This window comes from Pseudorca crassidens, chromosome 1 (assembly GCF_039906515.1).
Source record: "Pseudorca crassidens isolate mPseCra1 chromosome 1, mPseCra1.hap1, whole genome shotgun sequence".
Taxonomy (NCBI): domain Eukaryota; kingdom Metazoa; phylum Chordata; class Mammalia; order Artiodactyla; family Delphinidae; genus Pseudorca; species Pseudorca crassidens.
The window spans coordinates 10,877,475-10,892,781 of NC_090296.1; the positions used below are offsets into that span (position 1 = coordinate 10,877,475).

Genomic DNA, 15,307 nt, shown 5'->3' on the forward strand with positions numbered 1-15,307 from the left:
ATATCCTAGGAGCCTTTATGTTTTAAAAGTGCCTTTTGATTGGAACCACTGTGCCGACCTGAATGAGCTTTTATTTTGCTTTACATGTACAATTAAATAATTCTACTTTTTAACAATGTTTTATTGTTTTTTGTTAAAAATAAAATACATGCTCTTTTTGAGAAATTAAGAGAAGACGAAAATCTACAAAGAACATAAAGATTACCCAATTCCATCACCAAAAGACTCACTCATAAAAAATATTCATTTAGTTCCACGCTTGGTTCTAGATCTTAAGTAAACAAAAATCAATGACCGGGCTTCCCTGGTGGTGCAGTGGTTGAGAGTCCGCCTGCCGATGCAGGGGACACGGGTTCGTGCCCCGGTCCGGGAGGATCCCACAACAGTGAGAGGCCCGCGTACTGCAAAAAAAAAAAAAAAAAAAAAAATCAATGATCCCACTTTACAAAGCTTTTGATATGGCGGGAGAGAAGATTTTGCTCTATTCTCTGAATTTCCTTCCAGTCTTTTTTTTCCTGTACATGGATCATATTTATTAAAGCATCAGTAAAATACCGGAACGGTTTAGTGTTGTAGTGAAGGCCTCGGCCGGGGGGTCAGATCTGTCTTCTGAGGATGGACGCCTCCACCACCCACTTACTGAGCGAACGAGTTACTGACCTCGCTGGGCCTCAGCTTCCCATTTGTAAAGCAGAGAGAATCATGCCTCTCGCATTCTTTAATGGTCCCAGTTTTACTGAGAAATAATTGACATCCATCACTGTATAAGTTAAAGGTATACAGCACGATGGTTTGACTTACAGATACTGTGAAATGATCACCACTGTAGGTATAGTTAACATTTCACATTACTATTGTGAGAGTGGTTCATAAAGAAAACTGCCTGGAATACACCAAACACAGGTAATGCATCAGCAGCCTCCGCATCACGACCCCCTGCTGCCACCTCCAACATGAGAACGTCCTCAAACCAAGCTGGGTCCAGAGTCACAATTCACTTTGTAGGACAGGCTGGCAGGGCAGAAACTTTGAAGAAAAGGTCACTTCCTGTTTTCATACCGGTTCCAGGAATTGACCTGACAAATATTGACTAGGCTGCCATGACCTTCAAACACTATTTTCCTGTGGGTAGGAGGTGATGCAGCGCTGAAGACCCAGGGCCCCCAGCCCAGGGACCTTGCTGTGAGTACCACGCTTGTGTCTGAAATGCAGGCCGGGGTGGCAGCTCTCTCTCTCTCTCTCTCTCTCTCTCTCTCACTTTGGCAGAATAAATGGGAGAACTGAGTCCCCTAAAGGAAAAAAGTGATGATGTACTCCTTCTAAGGCTTGAAGTAGGAACTTCAGGTTTTAAATAACATTTTATGGATAGCTTGGCCTTTAAATTTTTTGAGAAATTCCCAGTATTCCTCAAAAAGTTAGACAAGAAAACGGAACAATACAACCCAAAACAAAATGATAAAGTTGTTTCAGCAACTTTACTGGAAACTCTATTATATGAAAGGGTGATGATGCAGGGGCCTGGTCTGGAATTTGAATCATGCCCCTGCCACTTAATAAGTGTTTCTCTCCTTAATAGGTGTTTCTCTCCAGGGATAATATTACCAAGGTCTTAAGGTTCTCGTAAGGATTCAATTTAAAGAAATTAAGCAAGTTTTTCTCCACTGGGGCACTGCTGGCATTTGGGACGGACCCTTCTTCTTTGGCTGTGACTATTCTAGCATTTCGAGAGTTTTCTCTCTCCCATTAAACTCCAATAATAGCACCTCCTTCTCCAGACTTTGAGATGATCCAAATACTATCCCCGCTTCACACACGTCCCTCCCCCTGCATTTAAGAACAAATCTGTCCGGGAACCAATGATACAATATAGCTAATATCCCTACCATAAAAGAAATAATAAATAGGGATATTATAATTAATTATGGAGTTCTTAATTTTCCTCTGGGATCTTTCTGGAAAAGGAATAAAGGAATAAATTGGGTGTAACTATATCCAGCCTCAGTAGAAAGGAGTGAAAATTAACACTGCGTACTTCTTATGTGCTACGTGCTATATACATATTACGTCTTATAATCCACAAGCAACCCCACCCCCAGGAGGTAGGCATTGTCATTTGCATTTTACAAATAACACACTGCAGTTCAGAGAGCTTCCTCTACATTGTATCACCCAGTGATTTAACTGCAGAGCCTTGATTCAAACCCAGACCCCCTGACTTACAATTCAGTCCTCTGGGAAATAGATCCTCTGCAAATTTGGGTATCCTGGGGGTTCAGTAAGTAGAAAATGGTGGTGAGTTCATTGGGGTAAGAAGAATAAACTGGAAATAGTTTTATTACAGCTGTACTTCTAATTTTCCCCAGGAGCAGACCAATTTTTAAGTTGTTCTGCTTCCCAATATGAACAGAAATTAAGCGGGCCTACAGCAAGCTGTGCTGGAGGGGGTAGGACGTGGCATTGGGAAACTGCCTGCAGTACTTTGACCAGCAAATGTGTTTCAACGTAATCGATAACGCGGCTAGATTCGTCCCTCCTGACAACTGGCCTTGGAGGTTTGGTTGGGTATTTAGAGCACCAGGCGCTATAAATCATCTACAAAAATATGTAAGCGACCCAGAGATCATTGGTTTGGGCAAAAGGTATTAAAGGTGCTGATTAAGACACAAAATTTATCAGGACAGATGAGCAACAAGGATGGGGTGATTAGCTGTGGGCAGCCGCTGTGGCAATGGGACAACAGAAGGGTCAGTTTTGAAGGGAGTGAGGGGACGAGACTCCTTACGGAGGACAGCAAGGCGGGGGATGGGGGGGTCCGAGTGTGTGCACGTGGGGATGTGTGTGTGACAAGCACATTGTCTACACTGCAGCTTCACCTTGAGCTGGAGCTTCGCTCCCAACCCTGAAGCACTTTGAACCCCTCGGGTGACACGAAGGCTCTTGTGGCACATTTTATAACTTAAAGCACAGGAGTTACTGCATTTGTTTCCTAGGGCTGCCAGAACAAACTTCCACCCAGCTGAAACAACAGGAACGGATTCTCACAGCTCTGAGGACTAGATGTCCAAGATCAAGGCGTTGGCAGGGCTGGTTCCTTCTGAGGTTCTGAGGGACAGTCTGTTCCAGGCCTCTCTCTTTGCTGCTGGGGGTTTGCTGGCAATCTTTGGTGTCCCGTGGCTTGTAGAGCATCACCCTGATTGATTTCTGCCGTCATGTTTACATCTCCTTCTCCTTGTGTGTATATCTGTGTCCAATTTCCCCTTTTTATAAAAACACCAGTCATATTAGATTAGGGCCCATATTAACCTCATATTAACTAGTTACATCTCAATGACACTATTTCCAAACAAGATCACACTCTGACATGCTGGGGATTAGGACTTCAACATATGAATTTGTGGGATGGGGGTTACAATTTAACAGATATCTTTCCTTAAATTCTCCATCAACTAAGATACAGGTTTCAGCCCTTGCGTGTGACAAGAGGTACTCGAAATAGCAGGTTTGATGGAGACAGAGTAGATCTTTCTTGTCTCTTCCCCACCCTCAGGCTCCATCCATCCTGCAGCTTTGCCACCCCTCATTCCTCATGAGCTGCGCCCACCCGCAAGGTCCCCAGGGCTGATCGTCGCATCCACACTCCAGCAAATGGAGACCAGAAAAGTAGAGGGCACTCCTCTTTCTGGGAAAGCCTGGCCCAGGAGTTCCACACATCATCCTCTCCCCTCCAGTCAGCAAGATTCTAGTTACTGGCAACACCTAGGTGCAGGGGAAGCCCAACATCACTTGTGTCACAGTGTCCTGACCATTCGTTCCATAGTATTGAGGGTTGCCCCAGTCTTTGAAAGTTAACGAGTGATTGAAAGAATGACTGGAAAGGAGGAAGATAAAAGAAAAAGAAGGAAGGAAGGAAGGAAGGAAGAGAGGGAGGAAGGATAGATGCAGGGAGGAATGCAGGCAGAAAAGACCACAGAAGTTCTATTTTTAATAGCCCAGAGTCCTTTTCTCAGCAAAATCTTACAGGCAAATCAATATGTAAAGCAGACAAGAGGCCGCTGCTCTGACTCTAGCCTGGGGGAAAGCATCTGGAGCCCGCTGGCTCATCACCGCCTCACCCTCCGTAGCAGCGGTCCCCAAACTTTTTGGCACCAGGTACCGGTTTCATGGAAGACAATTTTTCCATGGACGGAGTTTGTGGAGCGTTGGTCCAGGCGGTAACGCAGGCAATGGGGAGTGGCAGATGAAGCTTTGCTTGCTTGTCCGCCGCTCCCCTCTTGCTGTGCGGCCCAGGGGTTGGGGACCCCTGCTCTACAATACCCCGCCTGACACCTCTATGGGATCCAGTTTGGATGGGAGGTTTGCCGAATGTAAATGTAAATGTAAATTCCCTGACGAATATAAGTGTGAAGCACTGTGAAGCTATTTATGAAGGAGAATGATGTGTTCACCATCTTGTTTTTAGAGGATGGGGCCAGCGTGGCAGTGGCTGCTGGGAGCGGGGATCCTGGCCTCTGTCTACTGGCAACCCTTTCCTGCCCACGGAGATAAGAGCCTGGGGGTGCCTGAAGCTCCCCGTGGCCAGCTCTCGGAAGCCCTCCCGGCCTACCGCAAAATCACACCCACCATTACCAACTTCGCTTTGCGTCTATATAAGCAGCTGGCAGCAGAAACCTCAGGAAACATCTTCTTCTCCCCGGTGAGCATCTCCAGCACCCTGGCCCTGCTCTCTCTGGGGGCGCAAGCTGACACTCCAGCTCAGATCCTGGAAGGTCTCGGCTTCAACCTCACGGAGATCCCAGAAGCTGACATCCACCGGGGCTTCCAGAGCCTCATCCACACCCTTGACCTGCCCAGCCCCAAACTTGAACTGAAAGTAGGCAACTCCCTGTTCCTGGACAAGCAGCTGAAGCCTCAGCAGCACTTTTTGGGCAACATCAGGGAGCTGTACCGGGCTTTCGCTTTTTCTGTCAATTTCACGGACTCTAATACAACTAGGAGGCAGATAAATGACTTCGTGAAGAAGCAAACGTATGGGCAGGTCGTGGACTTCCTGGAGGAGCTCACCCAAGACACGCTCATGGTTCTCTTGAATTACATGTTCTTCAAAGGTGAGGGCTACCTCCGGCTCCTCCATCCCCAGCCCTGCCCCTAAAAGGCACCTATCTAGAAGCCTGTAGCTGTTTCTTCTGAAAGTTGCCTCTGTATATTTAAATAGTGTTCTTATAGGGCTACTTCTTAATTTATCAATATTTGATTTCTCTTGCCATGTTTTTCCTATTCTAGTTTTATCCTGATTTTTAATACCACTGACACTCAATCTCACTTTTCTATTAATACTTCATTTTTTAGAGAAATATTTTATTTTTTATATTATTGCCTATTTCAAACCTATAGAGATATGCAGAGAATGACATCGAATCCACCGTGCACTCCCTCCCACCAAGAATTAGCAAATATTAACATTTTTACTATTTACTTCAGATTTTAATTTTTTTAAAAAAATGTAATATTGCAGATACAGTTCAATTCCTTTTTAATCATCCCTTGGTCCCATTTTCCTCCTTTCATCCCTCCCCGGAGGCTATTGCTATCCTAGGGTTGGTGTGTATCCCTCACATCCATGGGTTCAACCATTACGGTCTGAGTCTGAATCATCTTTGATTCTCCAAAGGTGAGGAAAGGTCCAAGGAAAAGAGCTACCATTGACTTTCAAGAAACAAATTTCGTTGGACTGGAGCATAGAACACAATAGTGGAATGCCTAGGTGGGAGTGCTGAGAGTTGTAATAAAAAAAGTAATCAGGGGCTGTGTTGAGAACCCTAGACTTTATCTTAGGATCCCCAAATCACCAAAACGTTCAAAGCAGTGCAGTGACATACCTGTTGTAGAAAGTTCAGTCTGGCTACAATTTGGGAAATGAGAATAAGGGTGGAAGAACAGAGACAAGTTAGCTTAGTGAGATGGTTCAAAGTAAGACGGTGGTCTCAAATCAAGGTGTGGCTTTGGAGGCAGAATCAGCAGTACTTGGTCACTTGGAAGTGGGCGTGAGGGACAGGATGAACCAGCCCCCTCTCCCTGTCACCAAGATCGGTGCTGTCAGGAGGTGGTTGTCAGTGGAGATGATAAGTAGAAAGAGACGAGATACTACACACGGGGACAAGACTGTGACAGATTGTGCATCTCTAACCAGTGTGGCTTAGTGCATGTCTGCCTAGACTTGCTCTCCTAGAGTGTGTTCTCATGGTTTCGTGGGTTTTGTGTTCCAAGCCAAGTGGAAGCATCCTTTGAATCGCTACCAGACCCCGAAGCAAGAGAGCTTCTTTGTGGATGAGAGGACCTCTCTCCGCATCCCCATGATGCACCAAAAGGAAATGCACAGGTTCCTCTACGACCAGGAGGTGGCCTGCACCGTCCTCCAGATGGAATACAGTGGAAACGCCCTGGCCCTGCTGATCCTCCCTGACCCGGGAAAGATGGCTCAGGTAGAGGCTGCCCTGCAGCCAGAGACCCTGAGGAAATGGGAGCAACTGCTCCTCCCCAGGTAAGTGCCAGAGTGCAAGGACTTTGTTCAAGAACTCGAGCAGGCCTTGATCAGCTCCAGTTGCAAGACCCTAAGTCCTGGCTTGGCTCACTGCCCTACCAGCTAACCAACTGCGTGGTCTTGGGCAATTCTTGCTCTTCGGGCCTTGAATTTCCTCACATGTAAAATGGGGCCATGATAACCACCACATTGGTTGGTTGGAGGATTAATCGAGTTAATATGTATAGAATATGAAATTGGTACCTGGTGCAGAAGAAGTGCTCACCAGGCATTAATCATTCTTATCCCCTCCCAGACATCTTTCTACCTTTGCTCTTCTCTTTTTCTCCAAATAATAATTTACTACCAGAAGGCAGTTAAGTGTAGGCAACAAATCAGATCAAGGACAATTATTAAGAATAATTATGACCCCCACAGAACAGTGGGTATTTCTTAAGAGTGCCTCTGTTTTAATTAAAACATTTCTTAAAAAAATTAAATACCAAGAAAAACATTGTAAAAATCAAAATGCCAATTGCCAGTTTGGGGGAATCTCTACATACCCCCTTCCATCTCACTTGCTTTTTGGTTTGTGGTTTTTCTCACAGTGGTTTTAGCCTTTTCTGATTTCCCTAGACCCCATACTCCAGCTACCCATTCTTGAAGTGTATCTTCCTTTATGGGGCACTCTGGGATAAAATCTGGCCTCAAGTTCTAATTACCTCTTGTTGGATAACAAACCACCCCAAAATGGAATGGCTTGAAAAAAAACCCATCTGGTATCTCTCTCAGTTCTGTGGTGGACTGGGCTCAGCTGGGTGGTTCTCACTTGGGTCTCTCAAGGATGGAGTCAGATGGTGGCCAGGGGGGGAATATTGAAGACTCCTCCACTCAGATGTCTGGAGGCTGGGCTGGCCGGCTGGCTGGGCTAAGGGCCGAGCAGGCACCTCTCTCTCTCTCCATGCAGCATGTCCATGAGGCTAGCTTGAGCTTCTGCACAGCAGCTCAGCACAGTTGATATTGTTATATGACAGTTCAGGGCCCCAAGAAGGAGCGTTCTAAAAGGCAGGAAGTGAAGGCTCCCACTCTCTTAAGGCCTGGGCTCAGAAATTTGCCAGTGTCATTTCTGCCATATTCTATTGATCAGATCATTCACAGAACCCACCAGATTCAAGGGACGGGGGGCATACAGACTAAACATCTTGATGGCTGTCTTTAATCCACCATCACCAACTGGTAGGCATCAGTCACCTGCATGTCCACGGGAGCCTTCTCTCAGCACCCCAGTGACATTGAGGTATCAAGGATAGAGAAAGGGTGTTTTGTTTGGGGGTAGAGATTCAAGTACCAAATAAAAGAGATACAGGTCAAGAACAGAAGCCAGGATTTAAAGTATTATTCCTGTTGTCTGTGAATCTACATAGCTCTGGTCAGTTTCTGATTCCAGCCCCATATTCCTAAGCTCCCTTGGAGCGAACCTGCCCCTTCCCCCATCACAGGAGGAAATACTATAGGATCTTCTAGACCAGTAGGTTTTCCCTTAGGAAGGGTCTCTTTTGACCTCCCACTTAGACCTTCAAAAATCAAAGCCAATCCAAGTTATTTTTCTAAACCTCAGATGCTCCCTGATACCATTTCTTGAGCCCGAGAGTTACAATATCATGGCAGCATTTGAATGGGCTTTCAGACATGGAAAATTCAGGCTGCCAGGTTTCCCTCCATTCAGCTGTGAGAAAGATGAGTTTTTTCAGAGGAATCATGCTTCCTGGTAACCCCATTTCTTCATTTACACTGATTGAACACCTACTCTGCGTTGGGCTCTCTAACAGACACCCCTCAGCTAGACTGTACTCAAAGCCCCCTCCATGGTAGGGCCTACTCTCCAAGTTCTACCTGTGAAAAAATTATGTCAAGTAAGCCCTGTTTTCTGTTGTCCACATTTGTTTCCTTTTTTTCGCCATTCAATCCCTGACTTCCAACTACCTCCCATTTCAGTTAGACATCAGGACCCTCATATTGGCCCAGGAGTTAAACCGGTAAAGATGCTCTAACCTGAGTTAGCATCTCTAATCTGAATTCATTCGAGGCAGGAGTTTCCAAGCTGGCTATTAAATAAGCAAGCTTGCGGGTGTCATGGCAACTGTCAGACAATAATTCCAGAGGAGAATAATCCCAGGAAGAAAGGGACAGCTTTTCTATGGGTCACAAGAAACTTGTGAATGTAGCACAAGGAATATGGCAATCTGATGGCAAAGGCATGACAATAACAGGAGGGAGAGTTAGTCTATTGATTTGTGCCCACACTGTACATGCATGATCTCTCATCAGCTCTTCAACAGGCCGTGAAGCTCAGACAGATGAGAGATGGTGTACTTTCTATTAGGGGGTTGCCAGTAGATGGATTTAGGATATAGTTCAGAATCTGAGCCAACAGAGCTTGCTGATGAATTGGATATGGAGGTGGGATAATGTTAACCGTACTTAACGTCCATGGTTATTACATGGCTTCCATCAGTGAAGGCTTGTAATCCAATGTCTGGCACCTAGAAAGCCCTCCAGAAATGTGACAAAGATGAAGACCCATGGCTATGCCAGGAGTCTTCTCAGATCCAGACACAGACTCTCTGTGAGGTCTGAAGAGAAGGAAGCTCTGGGTTGTGGAATGTCCTGGCATACCAGGTAGTGTCATGAGAAGACTGGTTCCCACACTCTGAGAAGCACATCTCCTTCCCAAAGCTCAGGCTGCCCCCAGACATGTCAAAAGCAGCACAGATAACGAGACAGCAGTGCTTCTCCGTCTGATTCTCTCCCCAGCCTGTTGGATTTGCATTTGCCAAGGTTTTCCATTTCTGGAACATATAACCTGGAAGAGATACTCCCCCATATTGGTCTCACCAGCTTATTCAACTTAGAAGCTGACTTCTCAGGAATCACTGGGCAGCTCAACAGAACTATCTCCAGGGTAAGGTGGTGAGTGTGGATGTGTGTTGGCAGAGGTGGGGTGTCTTTTCTCCTCTGACATGAGGTGCATTTGAAAGTCAAGTTCCCCCTTTTTTCTATTCTGGCTTTTTAATATCACAATCTTTAAGGCTTCTTTTCATAAGCATCTCCCTTTCCATCCCCACCCTCTTCTTCTAGACCTTTATATTCTTCAAAGCAAGGATGGAGTCTTGAATAGAGTAGACACACATTCAGGGTCATCCACAGAGCCAGAGTTTCCCCAGGTGTGGGACTAGCTTTGTTTTTATCCCTTAAACTTCCTCCGAGGGCAGGTAGTGAGACTCTATCTGCCTTTGTTATAGCTGTAGAGAGTAGTGGGCATGAACAGAAAGTATATCCATCAGTTTTGCTGCAATAACAAATGATCCCCAAATCTCAGTGCCTTATCATCACAGAGATTTATTACCTGGCCATATGACATGTCAGAGGTGTGTCACTACCATCTGGCTACAGATCTACTTCTCATGTTTTCTTCCTTCTAGAATGTAGGTCAAAGGAGAAGCTCCTATTTGGGACATACCATTCTTATAGCAGTGGGAAAAAAGCAGAGATAATGTGCTATATCTCTTAACACTTCTCCTTACGTGTGGTCTCTGTCAAGGCCACTCACAAGTCATTGGCTAAAGCAAGTCCCACAGTCAAGACCACCGTCAATGGGGTGGGCTCATGTTCTCCTGCAGGAGGTACTGTAAGCCACAAGGCATGGGCGAGGGCTGATGAGACCCTACAGGAAGGGAGAGTTCATACTTGAGAATAATAATGCAATTTTCCACAGGAGGGAAGGCAATAAAAGACACTTCTCTGTTCTTCCATCATCTTCCTAAGATAGAGTCATTATCAGTTGGGTCTTTATTAGAAATTTCATAAGGAAAGTTTACTCTCTTTTATTTGGGAAAGACCAGCTGAGATTTGGAATGTGAAACCAAGGAACAGGGATGTGGTCTTGTGTGTGTGTGTGTGTGTGTGTGTGTGTGTGTGTGTGCGCGCGCGTGTGTGTGTGTGTATGCGCATGTGCACCCTCTGTGGAGAAGGTAAACAAAAAGGAAAGGAAATAGTTTAGTTTTTTACAGAATTTCTTCCACAGTGACCTCAGATGTTAGATTTATCTCTTCACAGACCTTTATGGAAATGAAAGAGACTGTGAACACCAATGTTTTTCAACTTTTTTTAGTTAAAGCCTCAGAATTCTTCCTAAGGAGTTGTGTGAAAATGAGGTTTTAAAAAAACAGAATTCTTTTCATGGAGCCCAGTGGAGGGCTCGGCACATCACACAACCTCGTTTCACTGAGCTTATTTTGAAAACCATTGATTCAGGCTGAGCAATCCATTTTTCTTTTCATGTTTTTAAAAAAAAATTTCTTTTTTTTAAATTTTATATTTTAACATATTTATTGGAGTATAACTGCTTTACAATGGTGTGTTACTTTCTGCTGTGTAACAAAGTGAATCAGCTATACATATACACATGGCCCCATATCTCCTCCCTCTTGCGTCTCCCTCCCTCCCACCCTCCCTATCCCACCCCTCTAGGTGGTCACAAAGCACCAAGGTGATCTCCCTGTGCTATGCGGCTGCTTCCCACTAGCTATCTGTTTTACATTTGGTAGTGTATATATGTCCATGCCACTCTCTCACTTCGTCTCAGCTTACCCTTCCCCCTCCCCGTGTCCTCAAGTCCATTCTCTACGTCTGCGTCTTTATTCCTGTCCTGCCCCTAGGTTCTTCAGAACCATTTTTAAAAAGTTTCTTTAATTTATAATCATACTTGCCCTATCAAATCAGGACCTTGATCCATCAATTGCAACATTCTAAACTGCAAATCTTTTTTCAGCTGGGAGCACCTTTCATCATATCTCTAAAATGCGAGTGCTTTTTTTTTGGAGCTCCTAATCTAATTGGGATATATGTATACATATGGCTGATTCACTTTGTTGTATGGTATAAACTAACACAATATTGTAAAGCAACTATACTCCAATAAAAAATAAATAAATAAAGCCAATTAGGTGAGCAAGCTATTTTAAAGATGAGAAAACTGAGGCTAAGAGAGGGCAAATGCAGCTCGTAACAGAAAATGACAGAAAATGTCCTTGGGTCTGTGCCACGTGCAGCCAGGTGCTTGGGAAATGCCCCTAAAAGTCGCTGTTGGGTTTTTGCAGCCTGGTGCATGCTCAGGTAGCCTTCAGCCCTGTTCAGGCCCATCTGTCTCCCCTTCAAAGAACAAACAGCACAGTCAGGGTGACTCCCCAGGAAATGATGGAGGCGGAGAAACCGGGACGGGGCGGGAAATGAAATAAAGGTTGGAGTGCTGCCTGGGAAGGCGGGACCTGAACGGGGTGACTCCGCTTCCATCTCCCTCGTGCCGTGTGAGGTGGCATCAGCCCCTGGAAACACCCTGCCCTGATGCTGTCTCTGCCCCTCTTCTCTCCTTCTAGGTGTCACACAAGGCGGCAGTGGACGTGAGTGAGCGGGGAACAGAGGCAGGTGTGGCCTCCGGCCTCCTCTCCCAGCCCCAATCTCTGAACGCAACGTCGGCCCCACACGCCCATTTCAACCGACCTTTCCTGGTGCTGTTTTGGGAGGTGACCACCCAGAGCCTACTCTTCCTGGGAAAAGTCGTCAACCCAGCTGCGGGGTGACGGTGGTAGGAGGCCAGGAGGTGTCCTGTCACCTCCCTGAAAAACAGGAAGGCCAGCGCCAACCTGCATCTCAGGGTTGCTCTGAGGACCATTTAATCAGTGTGCAAAAATGCTAATAAAGTTGGCCTTGGGTTCTGTGAACAGTGAGGGGCAATGCTTACGGGGGTGGGGGGTGAGCACGCAGAGCAGCGGTCAGTCATTCACTCTACAATCTCCTCCAATCTAGTGTCAACTGTGGTTAGAAATTTGGAGGTGAGAACAGCCTCCGATTATGGTCTCCTCAGAGACGTCCACCACTTCTCCCGCCACTGCTGGTCTTTCCTGAGTGTCTTTTGGGTCCTAGGAAAAGGCACAAAGGATATCAGGAGGAATAAGCGAGTCTCTCACTTCATAGTGGCCAATCTTGGCTATGCAGCAAAGTGAGGTCGTCCTGAAACGTCATTGCCTCGATGTCAGGAGTTAGTTCACCTTGAGAGGAGATTGAAGCCAGGGCAGGGACTCTAAGACATGTTCTATGAAAAGAAAGGGATGTGAGGATAGGTCAATGCAATAATGGGCCAATCCAGAAACGGAAGTCAAACGCCCAAGGACAACCCCAAGATCAAAGAAAGTGGAAGGGTTGACATGGCCTGGTGAGACAGTGGGCTTAACGCACAATCTTGGTCAGTGGGATGAATGCGGGGGCAGTATTCAGAGGCAATGATGCATTGTTTAGAGGTCAGAAGTCCTACTCCCACAAGTGTGCCCCCCAGTCTTAAAAAGGCATCAATCTGGAAGTGGTGGGGAAACTCAGAAATGCCATCTTAGCTGCATGTATGTACCATACATGTGACAATACATCCCCATGATGAAGTCAGTGTCGAGACCTAGAGGGTGGCTGTGTGTGGTGCATGTCTAGGAAGAAGCTGTACCAAAAATTGCAAGTGGTAGAACTCCCCCATGCCCACCCAAAGGAGGCAAGACTCGAGTTGGGTCTTGAAAACAAGGGAAGCCTTAAATAAAGGGAGGGTAAGATAGTCCCGGAGAGGGTGGAAGAGACATACTATGGGCAAAGGCCACCGGGGCAAAGAAAGAAAAATGTATGTTCTAAGAAGAGAAAACCAGTTTCGCAGCAACAGAAAGTTCATGTAGGGTCACAGTGGAAGGTCACGCTGGAGAGGGATTTGGAGGTAAAGGGTTGGAGGCTTTGGATGCCAGCATTGAGGCAGACTTCCGGACACTAGTGAATTCTTGCCACCTCCCACTGGTCAGCCAACCTTGGACATGATGCTTGATCCCGCTGTGCCTCAGTCTCTTCTGAAGAATAGAAAACATAAAACCTAAGTTACAGAATTGTGAAAATCAAATGAGGTCACGAATGTGAAGCATTAAGCACCTGGTAAACCATAGGTGCTCAATGAACATTTGTTCATCTCCACCCTATTCTTTTGGTTGCCCCAGCCCTCAGGGCTGTCCTTTATTCTCACGGAGCATAGCTCAGCTCTAGGGAATGTCCAAATCCCCCAGGTGGCCACTGGTCCAGGTGCCAGATGTGAACCCTCCCAGTGAAACCATATAGGGAGCACATCCTCAGAACCCGAAGGTGTAGATGGCGAGCCTTCAGGGACTTTGCCCAGGCATGAAAGATTCCATCTGGAGGGCAAGATTGCTCTTGCTGCAGGGACATTTGCTGTGACAGGGACATTCACCGTGACAGCACTGTGGCGCCCAGAGGGAACCGCTGGCCCAGGGATCAGGGCTGAGACTGTAGAGGCACACGTGGATGACAGCCTGCAGGTTTTCTCTAGAAACATTATTGTTAGTGTCATTCACTGAGTTGTTTCTTCCTTTCCATCTTAAGCTGTCACTTTCAGTCATCTGTGAATTGAGTAAATTTCTCCCCAAGTGGAGATTCCATATGTATTTATACTTCAAACTGAACTTTTAACCATCTAGAAGAACCCGATCATTTTCTTTTTTTAATTTTCATTTTATATTGGAGTATAATTGATTAAAAATGTAGTGTTAGTTTCAGGTGTACAGCAAAGTGACTCAGCTATACATATACATGTATCTATTCTTTTTCGAATTCTTTTCCCATTTTGGTTATTCAAGAATACTGAGCAGAGTTCCCTGTGCTATACAGTAGGTCCTTGTTGGTTATCTATTTTAAGTACAACAGTGTATACATGTCAATCCCAAACTCCCAATCTATCCCTGCCACCAACACTTCCTCCCTGGTAACCTAAGTTCATGAAGAACCTGATAATTTTCAAGGTAAGTCAACAGCTACCTAAAATGTATATTTTTAAAGCTCTTGTGATTCTCTTTGGTGGGTCTTGAACAATTTCTGCCATGCCAGAGAGTCCCAGCTACACTTCTTTTGCCCCTGGGTCAAAGGAGGTAAATAGGCTTTGAACATGCAACTAAGCCCCTGGCCAGGTACAACCTACACGAATACACAGGACCCTGTGGGGAAAATAGCATTAAAGCCACTGTCACCCTACCTCAAGTTTCCATGAGCATCACAGAGTCCACGAAAATGGGCATAAATGTTCTCCCTTCATTCCATCCAGGAACAGAGCTGAGAGCTTTAAAGTTGTCCAAGTAGGAGAGGGTGTTTTCTAGACTCCTACTTAAGCTTCTGTTGAACTCTTTGTCTTTTCTTGCGTCAGTGCTACACCATCTTAAATATCGCAGCTCTGTAAGTCTTGATATTAAGTCAAGCCCTCCAGCTTTGTTTCTCAGAAGTCCTTGTTAGCTTGCTTTAATTTGTTTTGCTTTCAGTGTTTGTTTACCATCCTGTCCACTCCAGTAGTTCCGGCTAAAGTAGTTGGTGACTTTCTCTGTTCCCCCAGCTGCAGTCTTCCAGAACTTCATACCGGCCCCAATCCACCCACACTCATGGGATCCCCAGTTCCTATAATAAAACCCTTTATTACAAAAACTACTTGCAGTGCCTCTGTTTTCCTGTTCAAGGAACCAGACAGATTCAGATAAAAACACCTTTGTTTTGCCTTCATTCTTGAAGGATAATTTTACTGGGTGTGGAACTTTAAGTAGGCAGATGTTTTCTTTCAGTGCTGGAAATATGTCACTCCATTATATTTGACTTTCACATTTTTAGTTGAAAAGTTATCTATAATTTTTATAATCCTTTGAAGGTAATGAA

At 45.5% G+C, this 15,307-nt stretch overlaps 1 protein-coding gene across 1 annotated transcript; it reads left to right on the forward strand.

Annotated features, from left to right (window-relative positions):
- The first annotated feature begins 1,094 nt into the window (after positions 1-1,094).
- SERPINA11 (serpin family A member 11) lies at positions 1,095-12,297 on the forward strand. The gene is made up of 5 exons (XM_067735675.1): positions 1,095-1,182; positions 4,460-5,105; positions 6,265-6,538; positions 9,332-9,479; positions 11,953-12,297. The coding sequence occupies exons 2-5, from the start codon at positions 4,463-4,465 to the stop codon at positions 12,154-12,156; spliced, it is 1,269 nt and encodes a 422-aa protein (XP_067591776.1). The 5' UTR covers positions 1,095-1,182; positions 4,460-4,462; the 3' UTR covers positions 12,157-12,297.
- The last annotated feature ends 3,010 nt before the right edge of the window (positions 12,298-15,307 follow it).

Bases quoted from the DNA above. Each gene is read 5' to 3' on its own strand.
- SERPINA11 (XM_067735675.1), top strand. From the start codon at position 4,463: ATGGGGCCAGCGTGGCAGTGGCTGCTGGGAGCGGGGATCCTGGCCTCT. The intron at 5,106-6,264 runs GTGAGGGCTACC...TTGTGTTCCAAG, and splicing joins GAATTACATGTTCTTCAAAG to CCAAGTGGAAGCATCCTTTG. The intron at 6,539-9,331 runs GTAAGTGCCAGA...TTCTCTCCCCAG, and splicing joins GAGCAACTGCTCCTCCCCAG to CCTGTTGGATTTGCATTTGC.